This window comes from Artibeus jamaicensis, unplaced genomic scaffold (genome assembly GCF_021234435.1).
Source record: "Artibeus jamaicensis isolate MK-2021 breed Jamaican fruit bat unplaced genomic scaffold, CSHL_Jam_final contig_723, whole genome shotgun sequence".
Lineage (NCBI taxonomy): Eukaryota > Metazoa > Chordata > Mammalia > Chiroptera > Phyllostomidae > Artibeus > Artibeus jamaicensis.
Window position 1 is genome coordinate 1434307 of NW_026521938.1, and position 15281 is coordinate 1449587.

Below are 15281 nucleotides of genomic sequence, written 5' to 3' on the forward strand. Positions count from 1 at the left end.
TGACGGGTGTAACCCTCCTGCCACCACATTCTGCTTGAAGGAGCCACGTGCCTAATAGCCTGAATCAAGAAGAGAAGGTCAGCCCTGGCTGGTGTAGCTCAGTGGATTAAGCGCGGGTTTGTGAACCAAAGGATGGCGGATTGATTCCCAGTCAGGGTACATGCCTGTGTTGCAGGCCAGTTCCCAGCAGGGGATGCATGAGAGGCAACCACACATTGATATTTCTCTCCTTCTCTCCTTCCCTTCCCCTCTCAAGATAAATAAAATCTTTAAAAATTTTTTTAAAAAGGAAGAGAAGGTCAGAAAGTGCTGCTTATCCTTAAGAAATATATGGAAAACTAACAGCTTAAGAAAAAAAAGGGGGAGGATTTGCAGGCACACCAGAGAATACCTCGCCCAAGAAGTGATGCCCGCTGGGGGGCGACAGAGCGCATTTAGTATTCAGAGAATATTCTTGGGATCTGTAACTCCACTCCTGGAGACAGGAGGAAATACAGCACCCCAGTCTTGGAGTGCAAGAACTACACTACCCAGAAGGCAGACGAGGCATACCGGGACCATGAGCCAATGAACACTCAGGAAAGGCATTTCCGTTTGGATAGGAGGGGACTCAGGTCCTCAGTGGCGGGCATTTCCTCTTCTCCCAGGTGTGTGTTAGAACTAAGTCAGGATCTTGGATCTCAAAAATCCAGTGGAGAAGGTGGGAAAGTAACGGTCACCGCAGCATGTATGATGCCCGGTGATGCTGCTGGAGAGTGAGGCGCCAGGGCGGAGACAGGAGCTCGCTCTAGCAGGGACACCCGCCTTGCGTGCCACTGGGGCCCCTCACTGCCCACAGAGTCTGATGGCGGAGGCCATGTGGAGGCACCTGGCTGAGGTGAGTGGCGTCCCCGGGCCCCTCCCTCACACCACTGAGCAATGGGGCCCGGGTGCGGGGCATCGGACCCAGCGAGAGTCTGGCGGGTTATGGAAGGGTGGCCAGGGGGGCCCTGTGAACAGGTGCAGAGGTACCTGGGCCAGGAGGACCCGGGAACCTGGGGTCCTTGCTGTGTCTGCATTCAGCAGTCTGAGTCCGAGGCGCGTCCTTACCGGGACTTAGAGGGGTCATCCACGCTGAAGTGGGGGCAGGTCGAATGTGGGGGAGTTTTGTATAGACTGTCCTGGATTCATTTGTGTCCATTCTGACAGGTTAGGATGACCTTTGAGGATGTTGCCGTGTATTTCTCCAGGACAGAATGGAGCCTCCTTAATGCGGCTGAGAGGCGCCTGTACCTCCATGTGATGCTGGAGAATTTTGCTCTTATATCCTCGCTGGGTAAGACCCTCACTCTCTCCCAGTGACCGGTGACCATGAGCAGGGTTTGCATGTTCCCCGTGCCCTCTGTTCCCTAGGGTGCGCTCAGTCCACATGTGCTGCTTGTTTCTCCACTCTTCCAGGCATATCCTGGACTTGTCAGGCTGGTTTATTTTGCCTTGCCCTGTACTGTGGGAGTGTCGGTCCCCAGGAGGCCTCCGGGGCCACTAGGATGAAGTGAAGCTTGCAAAACAAGGTCTGCTTGTGGAGAAAAGGCTGATGAGTGTCAGAGGGGAAAGGCCCGGAGCCTCTCTCTCAATGGGGTTTTATTGAGTTTAGCTCACACAGAGATACATAGTATATGCTCATCATAGTAAAGCTCATCAGTCAATGTTGAAAAAGCTACAGTCAAGAAAAACTGACATCATCTACAGATAATAATTTAAGAAACACAGGGATTGTCTCTCGTCACTGTCTGTGAGATATGCTGACCCCATCAGGTTGTTGAGGCCTGTTTCATGAGGTAGGGCGTTTCACTCTCTACCCTTGCAGCTCAAGTCTGATTCAAAAAGGGCAGATAAAGTAATTCTCACTCCTTGAACTTTGCTCTGACCAAAAGGGCAGAGCAAGCCTGAAAGGAAACAATGTACATTCTTTGTCAGGCTTGATTACCCCTCGGGAGCCCTCTGTTCCATCCGAAGGCCAAAGCTGCCTCTGCCATTGTTTTCATGGAAGTCAGGCAGGAGCAAAGCAGCCAAGAGAGAGGAGACTTCTTACAAATAGAATGAGGACTCAGGCTATGACATAGCTGATGGGTGAGGGTCTTTCTGTCCCCTCTCTAGAGTCCTCTAAGTCCTTCCCTGATGGCTCCTGGCTTAGGTTGTCCCTCCCTTGAAGGATCTGACCTGTCATTGACCTACCAGCCATCTTTCCAGGCGAGCAGGGTTAAGTGAGGGAGGCAGGGACTGTGCTCCTGGCAGGGAATAGGTTCTGTCTCCTTAGTTGCTCATGGCTCCAAGGCCTTGTCACTCAGCCCTAGCTTTAGGACACTTTTGTCCCTTAATGAGGCTACAGTCCCTGAAACCAGGCAGGAAGGCTCTGAACCCGCTTCTCCCTGCAGCCCCAATACCCCCTGTACTGAACACTCATAGAAAAGTATTTGTGATTGGTGGTCTTTCAGGGAAACAGATTCCATCTTGATTAATGAGGAAATGCATTTTTTTGTATTCCTGTTGGTCATTTGTACATACTTTTAAAATATATATATTGTATTGATTATATGCCATTATAGTTGTCCTATTCCCTCCTTCATTCCCCTCCACCCTGCACACCCCTCCCCCACCATTCCCCCTCTTTCATTTATATCCATGTGTCATAAGTTCTTTAGATTCTATATTTCCCATACTATTCTTTCCCTCCCCCTATTGTCTACTCCCTATTTTCCCCCCTATTTTTATACTTTTCTACAGAGAATAAGTATATGCTACTTATTCTCTGTACCTTCTCCCCTCTTCTTCTCCTCCCACTCCCTTGTTGCCAACCTTCCATGTGATCTCCATTTCTATGGTTCTGCTCTTGATCTAGCTGTCTGCTTAGTTTGTTTTTTTTTTAATATTTTATTATTTATTTATCTTTAGAGGGGAAGGGGGGGAAGGAGAGAGGGAGAGAAACATCAATGTATGGTTGCCTTTTGCGCGTCCTCTGCTGGGAACTGGCCTGCAGGGAACTGGCCTGCAACCCAGGCATGTGCCCTGACTGGGAATCGAACCGCGATCCTGTGGTTTGCTTAGTTTGTTTTTGTTTTAGGTGTGGTTGTTAATACCTGTGAGTTTGTTGTCCTTCCACTGTTCATATTTTTTATCTTCTTTTTTTTAGATAAGTCCCTTTAACATTTCATATAATAGGGGCTTGGTGATGATGAACTCCTTGAACTTGACCTTATCTGAGAAGCACTTTATCTGCCCTTCCATTCTAAATAAAAGCTTTGCTGGATAGAGCAATCTTGGATGTAGGTCTTGGATTTCATGACTTGGAATACTTCTTTCCAGTGCCTTCTTGCCTGTAAGGTGTCTTTGGAGAAACCAGCTGACAGTCTGATGGGAACTCCTTTGTAGGTGACTGTCCCCTTATCTCTTGCTGCTTCTAGACTTCTCTCCTTCATTTTAATCTTGGCTAATGTAATGATGATGTGTCTTGGTGTGTTCCTTCTTGGGTCCAACTTGTTTGGGACTCTCTGAGCTTCCTGGATTTCCTGGAAGTCTATTGCCTTTGCCAGATTGGGGAAATTCTTTATTATTTGTTCAAATAAATGTTCCACTTGTGGGTGTTCCTCTTCCCCTTCTGGTACCCCTATAATTCAGATGTTGGAGCGTTTAAAGATGTCCTGGAGGTTCCTAAGCCTCTCCTCATTTTTTTGAATTCTTGTTTCTTCATTCTATTTTGTTTAGTCACTTTTTCCTTCCTTCTGGTCCACTCCCTTGATTTGAGTCCCAGTTTCCTTTCCATCACTACTGGTTCCCTGTGCATTTCCCTTCATTTCAATTAGTTTAGCCTTCATATGTTCCTCTAATTTGTGACTAAAATCAACCAGTTCTGTGAGCATCCTGATTGCCATTGTTTTGAACTGTGCTTCTGAAAGTTTGGCTATCTCTTGGTTGCTTAGAATTATTGATTCTGGGGCTTTGAGCTGTTCTTGATCCACAATGTTCTGGTCTGTTCGCACCTGTTATGTATGAGAGGCGGAGCCTTAGGTGTTCATCAGGGTGGGGTGACCCAGTCAATGGGTTGTGATGCTGTATGTGGGGGGGGGGTCAGAGAGGGGCAATGGCATTTGTTCTGCTCTCTCTCAGATTTCTGTTTCCTCTGCCGCTTCCCACAAGCAAATTGGGCCCTTTTGGTGCTGGTTCCTGGGTGCGTGGGCTTGTGTACCCTCCAGAACCCTGTGGGTCTCTCCAATAAACTCTCCCGGCACCTCAACCCCAAAAGTGTTTTCAATTGGTGCTTTTAGGCTCCAGTTCCCATCGCTGGGGCCCTAGCCTGAACAGTCTGTCTCACTGTTTGTTCCTTTGCTTGGTTTATCTGCGCTCAAATGCATGACGGCGGTCAGCCAGTCGCCCTGCGTCTTCACAGGGTCTGCCTGTTGCCACCCACTCCTGGGTCCGCCAACCACCTGGTATCCGCCAACAGCTGCTTGTGCTCCTGGGTCAGTTTACCAATCTTTCCTGCCTGACCCTGCTCCACTGCTGACTCCGCCCCTCTTGCACATACTTTTTGCAAGAATGTCTCTACACTTTTAGTCATGCTTTTCACTGTGTTTTCAAGCTAATGATTAGATTTTTTGTTTTAATTTGTATTTATCGCTTCTTGAAGAGACAGAGAAAGATTGATTTGTTCTACTTATTTATGATTGATTCTTATGTGTTCTGAGCATGGGCCTCTGAACCTTTGAGTATCAGAACGTTTGCCCTAATCAACTGAGCTGTGTATGGTCCAGGATGGGCTAATGAGTCTTTTAAATATCTTGTATATTTGATGAATTTCTCATCCGATTCAGGTGCATGTCTTTTTGCATTTTCCTTTATTGTACTTTGCAGATATTGTGTTTTCTACAAATTCAGTATTTTAGGAAACACTTCAGTGAGCAAATGTACTGCTGCCATTTTAATAGCAGGCTGAGATACTGGTTAGCAATTTTGAGCAACGACCTATTTTTAACTAAGTTACGTAGGTTTTTTTTTTTAGACGAAGCTATTGTGTTAATAGACTGCACTGTAGCGTAAACAAAACTTCTGTATTCACTGGGAAATACAAAAATTGCTGTGACTTTTTCCTATGTGGAAATACTTGCTTTATGGTGGTGCTCTGAACTGAGCCAACAGTATCTCAGAGGGATACTTCTACATGGTTTCTAAGTATTTGTTTCCATCCCGTAGCTGTCTTTTTCATTTCATTAATTGTTCTGCTGTGCAGAAAGTTGTTTGTGTTTTTGTAGTTAGGATTGTTTATTTTTGCTTTTTGCCTGGTAGTTGGTATCACATCAGGGAAATTGTTTCCAGTACAAATCTCCAAAGCTTTTTTCTCTATGTTGTCTTGAAGGAATTTTAGGATTTCAGGACTGACATTTAATTTTGTACTATTTTGAGCTAATTTTTATCAGTGGTGTCCAGATTGCTTTTGTTCTTCGAGGTCTTTTCAGGTTTCCTACATTTCACAATTGTTTTAAAAATTTTTTTTCAGGTGAAATGCTGTTGGAATTGTGATGGGGATTGCATTTAATCTGTAGATTGCTTTGGGTACTGTCAGTATTTTACAATATTAAGTTTTAAAATCCATGAACACAAGATGTCTTTCTATATATTTGTGTTTCCTTTAACTTATTTCATCACTGTCTTTTTTTTTTTATGTCATTTATTTATTTTTAGAAAGAGGGGAAGCTAGGGAAAAAGAAAAGGAGCAAAACATCAGTGTGTTTTTCCTCTCCTGCACCTCACACCAGGGACCCCGCCAGCAACCAAGGAATGTGCCCTGCCTGGGAATCAAACCGTTGACCCTTTGGTTCTCAGGCTGGCACTCAGTCCTCTGAGCTACATCAGCCAGGGCTCATCACTGTTTCAGAGGGTGCAATGTACAGGCCCTTTACCTCCTTTGTAGAATTTTTTCGTGAGTCTTTTATTGGTTCTGATGCTGTTGTGAATTTGACTACTTTCTTAATTTCTCTGCAAAGCTTTTATTATTACACTATAAACATGGAACTGATGTTGGAATATTTGTTCTGTATCCTATATTTTTATTGAATCTGTTTATAATTTCAGATGTTTATAGTGGAATGTTGACAATGTTCTGTATGTTAAGTCATGTCACCTGCAAATATCTCTTATGTTGCTTTGTGCTTTGTAGTGTCAGGTGAAAGGTCTCACCATTGATTTCTTTTCTTTTTCTGTAAAGATTTTATTTACTTGTATTAGAGAGGGTAACGAAGGGAGAAACACATGGAGAGAAATACCAATGTGTGGTCGCCTCTCACATGCCCCCAGGTGGGGACCTGGCCTACAACTCAGGCCTGTGCCCTGACCAGGTATCAAACCTTCTGCCCTCTGGTTTGCAGGCTAGCACTCAATAGGCTGAGCCACCAAGCCAGGGCTCATTTCTTTATCTTGTAAGTATATTTTATTGATTATGCTATTATAGTTTTTCCATTTTTTTCCTCCCCCTTGGCCTGTAGTCCCTTTCCTGCCAGTGTTCCCCTCCCTTAGTTCATGTCCATGGGTCGTACATGTAAGTTCTTTGGCTTCTCCATTTCCTCTTCTGTTCTTAACTTCCTCCTGTCTTGTACCTACCATTGATATTTCTTATTCCCTTGACCATGTCCTCTATTCTCTCTCTCCTTCTGCCCCAATCTCCCTCCTTGTGATCTGTATTTCTGTGACTCTGTTCCTGTTCTAGTTGTATGCTTAGTTTTGAAGGGGGTTTTAGGTTATGTTGTTGATAGTTGTGAGTTTATTGTTCATTTTACTGTTCACAGTTTCGATCTTCTTTGTTTTCTTAGATAAGTCCCTTTAACATTTCATATAATAAGGGCTTGTGATGATGAACTCCTTGAATTTGATCTTATCTGAGAAGCACTTTATCTGTCCTTCCATTCTAAATGAAAGCTTAGCTGCATAGAGCAATCTTGGATGTAGGTCTTTGGATTTCATACTTGGAATACTTCTTTCTAGTGCCTTCTTGCCTATAAGGTCTCTTTTGAGAAATCAGCTGATAGTCTGATGGGAACTCCTTTGTAGGTGACTGTCCCCTTATCTCTTGCTGCTTCTAGGATTCTCTCCCTCATTTTAATCTTGGCTAATGTAATGATGATGTGCCTTGGTGTGTTCCTTCTTGGGTCCAACTTGTTTGGGACTCTCTGAGCTTCATGGATTTCCTGGAAGTCTATTGCCTTTTCCAGATTGGGGAAGTTCTCTTTTATTATTTGTTCAAATTAGATTTCCACTTGCTCTTTCTATTCCCCTTCTGGCACCCCTATAATTTGGATGTTGGAGTGTTTAAAGATGTCCTGGAGGTTCCTAAGCCTCTCCTCATTTTTTTGAATTCTTGTTTCTTCATATTTTTCTGGTTGGTCATTTTTTTTCTTCCTTCTGGTCCACTCCCTCGATTTGAGTCCCAGTTTCCTTTCCATCACTATTGGTTTCCTGTATATTTCCTTTCATTTCAATTAGGTTAGCCTTCATATGTTCCTCTAATTTGTGGCTAAAATCAACAAGTTCTGTGAGCATCCTGATCACCAGTGTTTTGAACTGTGCATCTGATAGGTTGGCAATTTCTTGTTCACTTAGATTTATGGGCTCTCGGGTTCTGAGTTCTTCTTGAGCCACGTTTTGATCTTTGTGCCTGTTACATAGGAGGAGAGGAGTCTTAGGTGTTCACCAGGGCGGGGCCACCCAGGTCACTGGGTTATGACGCTGTATGTTGGGGTGGGGTCTGAGAGGGACAATAGAGGTCTCCTCTGCTGCTTCCTGGTGCTGGGGCCTGTGTGGTCTGTCTCTCTGCTACCTCTTTTGCCTGGTTGATCTGCGTGCACAAATGTGTGACCGAGATCAGCCTGCCGCCCTGCACCCTCAGTGGGTCCACCCATTGCTACTCCACACCTGGGATTGTCCTCGGCTGCCTGCACACCTGGGTCGCACTCCGCGGTTGCACACCTGGGTCGGTGGATCTTTTCAGCCCGACCCCACTCTGCGGCTGGCTGTGCCCCTCTCACCGGCCTGGCTGAGTGGTTTGTTGTTGTCAGACTTCAGTATACTTCAATTTTCTGTGGTTTGGCTGCTTTTTTGTTGCTAAAATTTTGTTGGTTTTAAAGTTGGTTGTGCGAGAGTGCATAGTGTTTCCACTTATGCCTCCATCTTGGCGGAAGTCCTCTTTTTAAATACATTTCATTCTTGTTTCTTTTGTTTAGTGTAGGTGAAGGTTTGGCAATTTTGTGTATGTTTTAAAAAAGAGCTCCTGATTATGATATTCTTTTGTTCTTGATTTTCTTGCCTTTATTCCATGTATGAGTCTTCTAATATTTATTGTTTTTTTCCTATACTAATTTAGTGTTTTTTATCTTCATGATTTTCTAGGTTCCTGAGGTGCAAGTTTAGGTCCTTTATTTGAGATTTTGTCTTTAGGTGAGCATTTATCACTACAAAATGTGTGGTTAGCATTGCATTTTCTGCTCCATATATGGAAGCTTTGGTTGTCGTGTTTTTATTTCTTTTTGCCTCTAGATGTGTTTTTTTTTTTTTTTAATTTTATTTATTTATCTTTAGAGGGGAAGGAGAGAGGGAGAGAAACATCAATGTATGGTTGCCTCTAGTGCATCCCCTGCAGGGAACTGGCCTGCAGGAAACCTGCCTGCAACCCAGGCATGTGCCCTGACTGGGAATCGAACTGCGATCCTCTGGTTCACAGGCCCGTGCTCAATCCACTGAGCTACACCAGCCAGGGTCTAGATGTGTTTTGAGTTATCTATCATTTTTTCCTTTGACAGTGCAGTTGTTCAGGGGTGTTGTGTTTGATTTCATCTTATTTGTGAGTATTCATCTTTCTTAACACTAAAATTGATTTCTTGTGTTCTATTACTTTGATCAACTAAGACATTGGAAGTGATTATTCTGAAAGTTTGGGACTTGTGTTTGGATCTAACATAAGATCTACCTAGAGACTATTTCATGTGCCCTTGATAAAAAATGCATCTTCTGCTGCATTTGGGTGTAATGTTTGGTATAAGTTTATGAGTTCTGTTTTTTCTAAAGTGTAGTCAAGATTCAGTGATTCCTTAGTGCTTTTAGATGGGTGATCTAGTTATTGTAGACAGAAAAATATTGAAATTCACTACTACTACTGAACTAATACTGGGCTTCTTTTATATGCCTTCAGTTCTGATATGATTTGCTTAATATAATTAATATATGCTCTTGGATGCTTCATCCTGAACATTGTTGCCCTCTTGATGAATTGACTCCTTTACCTTTCTGTGATGACCTTTTTTTTTTTAAATTTTTAAAAATATTTATTTATCTTTAGAGGGGAAGGGAAGGAGAGAAATATCAATGTATAGTTGCCTCTCATGAGTCCCCTGCGGGAACTGGCCTGCAACCCAGGCATGTGCCCTCACTGGGAATCGAACCGTGATAGTGCGGTTTGCAGGCCCGCGCTCAATCCACTGAGCTACACCAGCCAGGGCTTGATGACCTTTATAATTTGTGACAATATTTGAGGTCGTCTTTGTCAGATAGAATTTTACCTACTCCTACCTTCTCTTGGTTTTATGTCTAAGGAATATGTTTCCGTTTTTTATTTCAGTCTATTTGTGTCCATAAACGTTTAGGGTGTCTCTTATAGGCAGCATATATTTGGTGTCTCTTATAGGCAGCATATATTGTGTCTTATTTTTTCTTTTTTTGCTTTTAATCTCTCCAGCTACTCTGCTTTTCCCTGGAGAATTTGTTGTACAGCCAACTTACTTGTTGGATTGTGGCTGTTTTGTAGTTCATTTGTTTATTTTTCTATGTCATTGTTTTCTCTTGTGATTTCATCACTTTCTACAGTGGTATGCTTAAATTTCTTTTTCTTTCTTTTTTTTTGTATTTGTTACATAGGTATTTGCTTGTGGTTTTCAAAAGACTTACATAAAACACCTAATTCACTCAACACTATTTTCTTCTGATGGCAACTTCAACTGCATTCAAAATTTCTACCCTTTGACTCTTTACCACACGTTCACTTTAAATATGGTTGGCATCGCAATTCTCATCTTTTAATGTTGTATATCTATGAATGTACAAAATGTTAGCTCTGTTGTTTTTACTAGTTTTAATTTTTATGCTTACAATAGTGTTTAATAATGTACATTCCACCAATGCAGTGTTGGAATATTATGAATTTGATTCCATTATCAGCTTTAGGAGTGAGTTTTATACATCCGTTATGTGTTCATGTTTCTGTTAAGTATTCTTTCATTCACCTTGAAGAACTTTCTTTTGTATTTCTTATGAGTCAAGTTGAGTGACAATGAAGTTACTCAGCTTTTGTCTGGGAATGCTTTTCTTATTTCTGAAGAACAATTTTTCTAAGTAAATACTGTTGTTTTGAAGATTTTATTTTGTTTAGCGTTTTCAATATATCATTTGATTGTCTTCTATTCTTCAACTTTTTCTCAAGGATATTTACTTTATAGCATTATGACTACATTTTTTCTGTAGGAAATGATTCTATTCATTTTGTGCTTTCAAATTTTTCTTTGCATATTTGACATTTTTAGTACAATGTTCTTGGCGAGGCTTACATTTATGAAATTGCACAGGGACTGTGAGAAATAGCAAACTTGATTATTCTCATGTCTTCTCTGATTTGGGAAGTCGGTCTTCAGAATATATTTTTATAAACTTTCTACCTATTTTTTCTTTTTCTCACACTTTCCTTTCAATATTCCAGGGACTCCTGTGGTTCCAAATAACAAAGTTTCTAAGGGTTTTTCTCCAAACAGATTACTAGGGTCAGTGCTACCACAAGCATGGTGGCTGACAGAGGTAACTTTGACCTTGTGTTCTGTTCTTCATCATCTGCACATATGCTCAGCCAGTCTTTTTATTCAATATTTCTGAGTAGTTCTCCATTTTTTGCTTTTCTGCTTTGCTGTTTTTGCCTTAATGAAACTCTTACTCTGCTCCTCCAGGACTGTTTTTGTTCATGGATAGCTGTGTACTTGCTTATGGAATGTGGAGATACTCTCCTGTCTCCTATTCTGCTATTTTTCTGATGTCACTCACAAAGATCTTTTTGCTAGGTCGGTTTTGTGCTGTCTTGGTCTATTATAATAACTTACAGTCTATCTCTTCAGTTTTACTCTTTGGATATTTTGTTCTGAATCCCATGAATGGCTTGACTGAGAGTTAAGGGAAGAGTCATTTGTGCATCACAGGGGGGGCATGACTCTATGTATGGCTGTGTGGGCTTAGAAGGGGTGCTGCCGTGGTAAATGGCAATTGGTTAGGGCTTGATGTCTGGGCTTTATTAAAGTTATAACTAGGAACCCATTTATTTAACAGTATGTTGTTATCATTCTTAATCTACTTAATCTACCATAGCTTAATCTTCTTGTCCTTATTGTTGATACTTTTCCTACTACTCAGTTCTAATAATTATAATTTTTCTTAGGATTCACAGCCTGTGAATAATCTCTGTTTTTCTAAACCCTTCACTTCAACCATTTCTCTCACACATCTTTCCTTACTACCCTCCAAAATTGATTAAAACACGCAGAGCCTCACAGAGTGCACATTTTCTTCTGTTTTTGCATATTATTTTTTAAATCATTACCCATGGATGTGTTTCTTGATTTTAGAAAGACAAAGAAGTTATGTATAGAGAGAGATGTGAGAGAGAAACATCAATTGGTTGCCTCTTGCACGCACTGTGATTGGTGACAGGAATTGACCCCACAGCCTAGGTATGTGCCCTGACCAGGAATCAAACCCACAGACTTGTAGTTTAGGGCACAACACTTAGGGTTCACATATTCTTACACTGACCCGAGGTCATGTGCTGTGATACAATTGATTTTTATGTGTTTGGGCACATTCAAGTTCTTCTGCACAGACTGTCATCACCAGAAGGAAAGGATCCTTCAGGAAGCCATTTGTGGAGGAACAGCTAGTAGGCTCTGCCTCTCTTCTTTGTTTTCCATGCAATGGTTGTATCTTTTTTGGTGAGGTCTCCACCATTTATTGACCTTTTGGGACAACCAATAGTAACAGCCATTTCCACAGAGTCTAACTCTTTGTCTTGAAAATCGGCCCATAGAATCATGTCTAGCTTTCCAAAAAGGACATTGTGTTGGGAATATTCTCTTTCTATTAAGTTAACTTCAAGTTCACCAGTGTTTGTTTTTGTTCAGGTTGCTGCTGTGGAGCAGCGGATGTGGAGGCACCCACTGACCAGAGCGTTTCCGTAAGAGTGTTGCAGGCAGAGGATCCCAAGGCAGCTTTGTCTTCCAAGAAGAGCCACCCCTGTGACAGTTGTGGGTGTGTCTTGAGAGAGATTTTTCTCTTGGCTGACCAGCAGGGAACTCAACAGAGAGAGAAACTGCTGAGGTGTGGGGCATGTGCAAAAGAATTTTGTTTCATTGTCAAGCATCACCAGCACCAGGAGCAGCACTTGGGACAGAAGTCTTTTGTACAAGGTGTGAACAGGGCCTCACTTGTGAAGGGCCGCAATTTCAATGTGTCTGAAAAGACTTTTACCTTCCAGGAGGTTGAGCAGAACTATTTTACAAACTCAGGAAATATCCAACAACCAGCTACTGACACCAGGGAAAGAGCAAATGAAATGTCAACATTTGGGGAGGATTTTCAAAGGAGAAATATTTACCACACAACAGAAGGATGTGAGAAAGCCATTGGCTGCAATCACACACCTCTTCCAGACCAAGCTGTCCAAACTGGAACACGATATTATGCATGCCATGAATGTGAAAAATGTTTTCTAGAAATCTCAGGTCTTTGTTATCATCAGAAAGTTCACACTGGGGAAAAGCCATATGAGGGCAGCGAATGTAGGAAATCTTTCACTAGTGGCTCTGCCCTTCGGAAACATCACAGAGATAACACTGGAGAAAGGCCTTTTCAGTGTGGCGAATGTGGGAAATCTTATACCAGAGTCTCTGCCCTCCATAAACACCAAAGGGTTCACACTGGAGAAAGGCTTTATGAGTGTGGTACATGTGGGAAATGTTTTACCAGTAACTGTGACCTTCTTTATCATCAAAGAGTTCACACTGGAGAACGGCCTTATGAGTGCCGTGTATGTGGGAAATCTTTTACCTGGAGCTCGAATCTCCGTAAACATCAGAGAGTTCACACTGGAGAAAGGCCTTATGAATGCAGAGAATGTGGGAAATCTTTTACCAGTAGCTTTGCCCTCCGTAAACATCAGATAGTTCACTCTAGGGAAAGACATTATGATTGTAGTGAATGTGGGAAATCTTTTACCAGTAGCCATGACCTCTGTAAACATCACAAAGTTCACACTGGTGAAAGTCCCTATGAGTGCAGTGAATGTGGGAAATCTTTCACCAAGAGCTCTGCCCTCCTTATACATTACAGGGTTCATACTGGAGAAAGGCCGTATAAGTGTCATGTATGTGGGAAATCTTTTACCTGGAACTCTAACCTCCGTAGCCATTATACAGTTCATACTGGAGAAAGGCCCTACCAGTGCAGTGAATGTGGGAAATCGTTTACCACAAGCTCTGCCCTTCATAAACATCACAGAGTTCACACCGGAGAAAGACCTTATGAGTGTGGTGAATGTGGGAAATCTTTTACCAGGAGTTACACCCTCTGTTATCATCAGAGAATTCACAAAGGAGAGAAACCTTATGAGTGCAGTGAATGTGGGAAATCTTTTACAAAGAGTTGGGCCCTCCGTATACACCAAAGAGTTCACACTGGAGAAAGGCCTTATGAGTGTGGTGAGTGTGGGAAATCCTACGTCAGTGGGTCTGGCCTGCAAAATCATTGGAAAGTTCATACTGGAGAAAGGCCTTATGAATGTTTTGAATGTGGGAAATCTTTTGCTAGTAGTTCTGCCCTTCATAAACATCACAGAGTTCATACTTAAGAAAGGCCCTTTCAGTTTGCTAAATATGGGAAATCTTTTACCAGTAGCTCTGACCTATGTACACATCACATAGTTTACACTGGAGAAAGGCCTTATTAGTGCAGTGAGTGTGGGAAATCCTTCACCTATAGCTGCCACCTCTGTTAGCATCAGAGGGTTCACACAAAAGAAAAGCCTATGAGTGCAGTGAATGTAGAAAACATAACATTAAACTCATTGTCATCAGAGTGTTCACTTAGTAAAATAGCCTTATGGCTGCAGGGAATGTGAAATTTTTTCTTTATCAGTAATCTTTGTTATCATCAGAAAGTTCACCCAGGGCATGACCTTATGCCTCCAGTGAATGTGGAAAATATTTTACTGGTAGCCATGGCTGTCACTGACCTTGGGTCTCGATGACTAAATTCTTATTAGTTAAGGAAATTTGGGAAATCTTTTATTTTCTAGCCATTTCTTCCGCTATCTTCTGAGAGGTGACACAAGAAAAAGGATTTATATATGCAGGCAATATGAGGACTTTTTATTATTGTGGTACTAAGCTCCATTCTATTCAGAGATTTCACTCTGGTAAAAGGCCTTTTGAGTACAGTGGACATGGGAAATTATACTTCTATCTTTACTCCTGTTTTCAGAGAGTTCACACTGGAGATAGGACTTTGTGGACATAAAAGGTGGGAAATCCTTACCTCATAGTTATCACCACCTTAAACACACTTCACACTGGTTAAAGGCTTTGAGTGTGAAGTGAATATAGGAAATTTTTACCAACAAATGTATACCTTTTTGACCTTGGAGAGTTCTCACTGTAAATGGATAGATTTTAGGAAATGTTCTGTTTTTGGTTTTTTTTTTTCAGTATAATGACACTGAAGTCAACTTGCTGAGGAAACATCTGACTTTAATGTTTTACTGGTGTTCTCAGTGTGGGCCTGTGTCATAAGTTTAATGTTTATGTTTCGCAGGACCTCACAAAGTATTATTGAACTGTGTCTTTATGTACCATTTTGGGACCTTTTTTTTTTTTTAATCTACACCCCAGGACATTTTATTTTACCTGCTTTTACAGAGACAGGAAGAGAGAGAATAATTAATTGGTTACATGCTACAATCAGGGTTCTCATTCCTAACCTACTTATGTGCTCTGACCAGGAGGCAAACCTGCAGCCTTTCACCTTTGGATTATGCTCTAACCATAAAGGGACTAGGGCTCTTTATGCATTTTTACTCATTGTATATGAGGGTTGCATTTCCCCACCATAGCAAAATATTGATTTGTACTAGTGTTGTTAATTTTAGCTCTTCCTGAGTTTGTGTGCGCTCTTGTTTT

At 41.9% G+C, this 15281-nt stretch overlaps 1 protein-coding gene across 1 annotated transcript; it reads left to right on the forward strand.

The window, feature by feature from the left end:
- Nucleotides 1-575: 575 nt before the first annotated feature.
- On the forward strand, nucleotides 576-14801 carry LOC119053163 (zinc finger protein 883-like). Its single transcript, XM_037150652.2, has 3 exons — nucleotides 576-877; nucleotides 1189-1315; nucleotides 12231-14801. Exons 1-3 carry the CDS (start codon nucleotides 743-745, stop codon nucleotides 13952-13954), a joined length of 1986 nt encoding a protein of 661 aa, XP_037006547.2. The 5' UTR covers nucleotides 576-742; the 3' UTR covers nucleotides 13955-14801.
- Nucleotides 14802-15281: the final 480 nt, after the last annotated feature.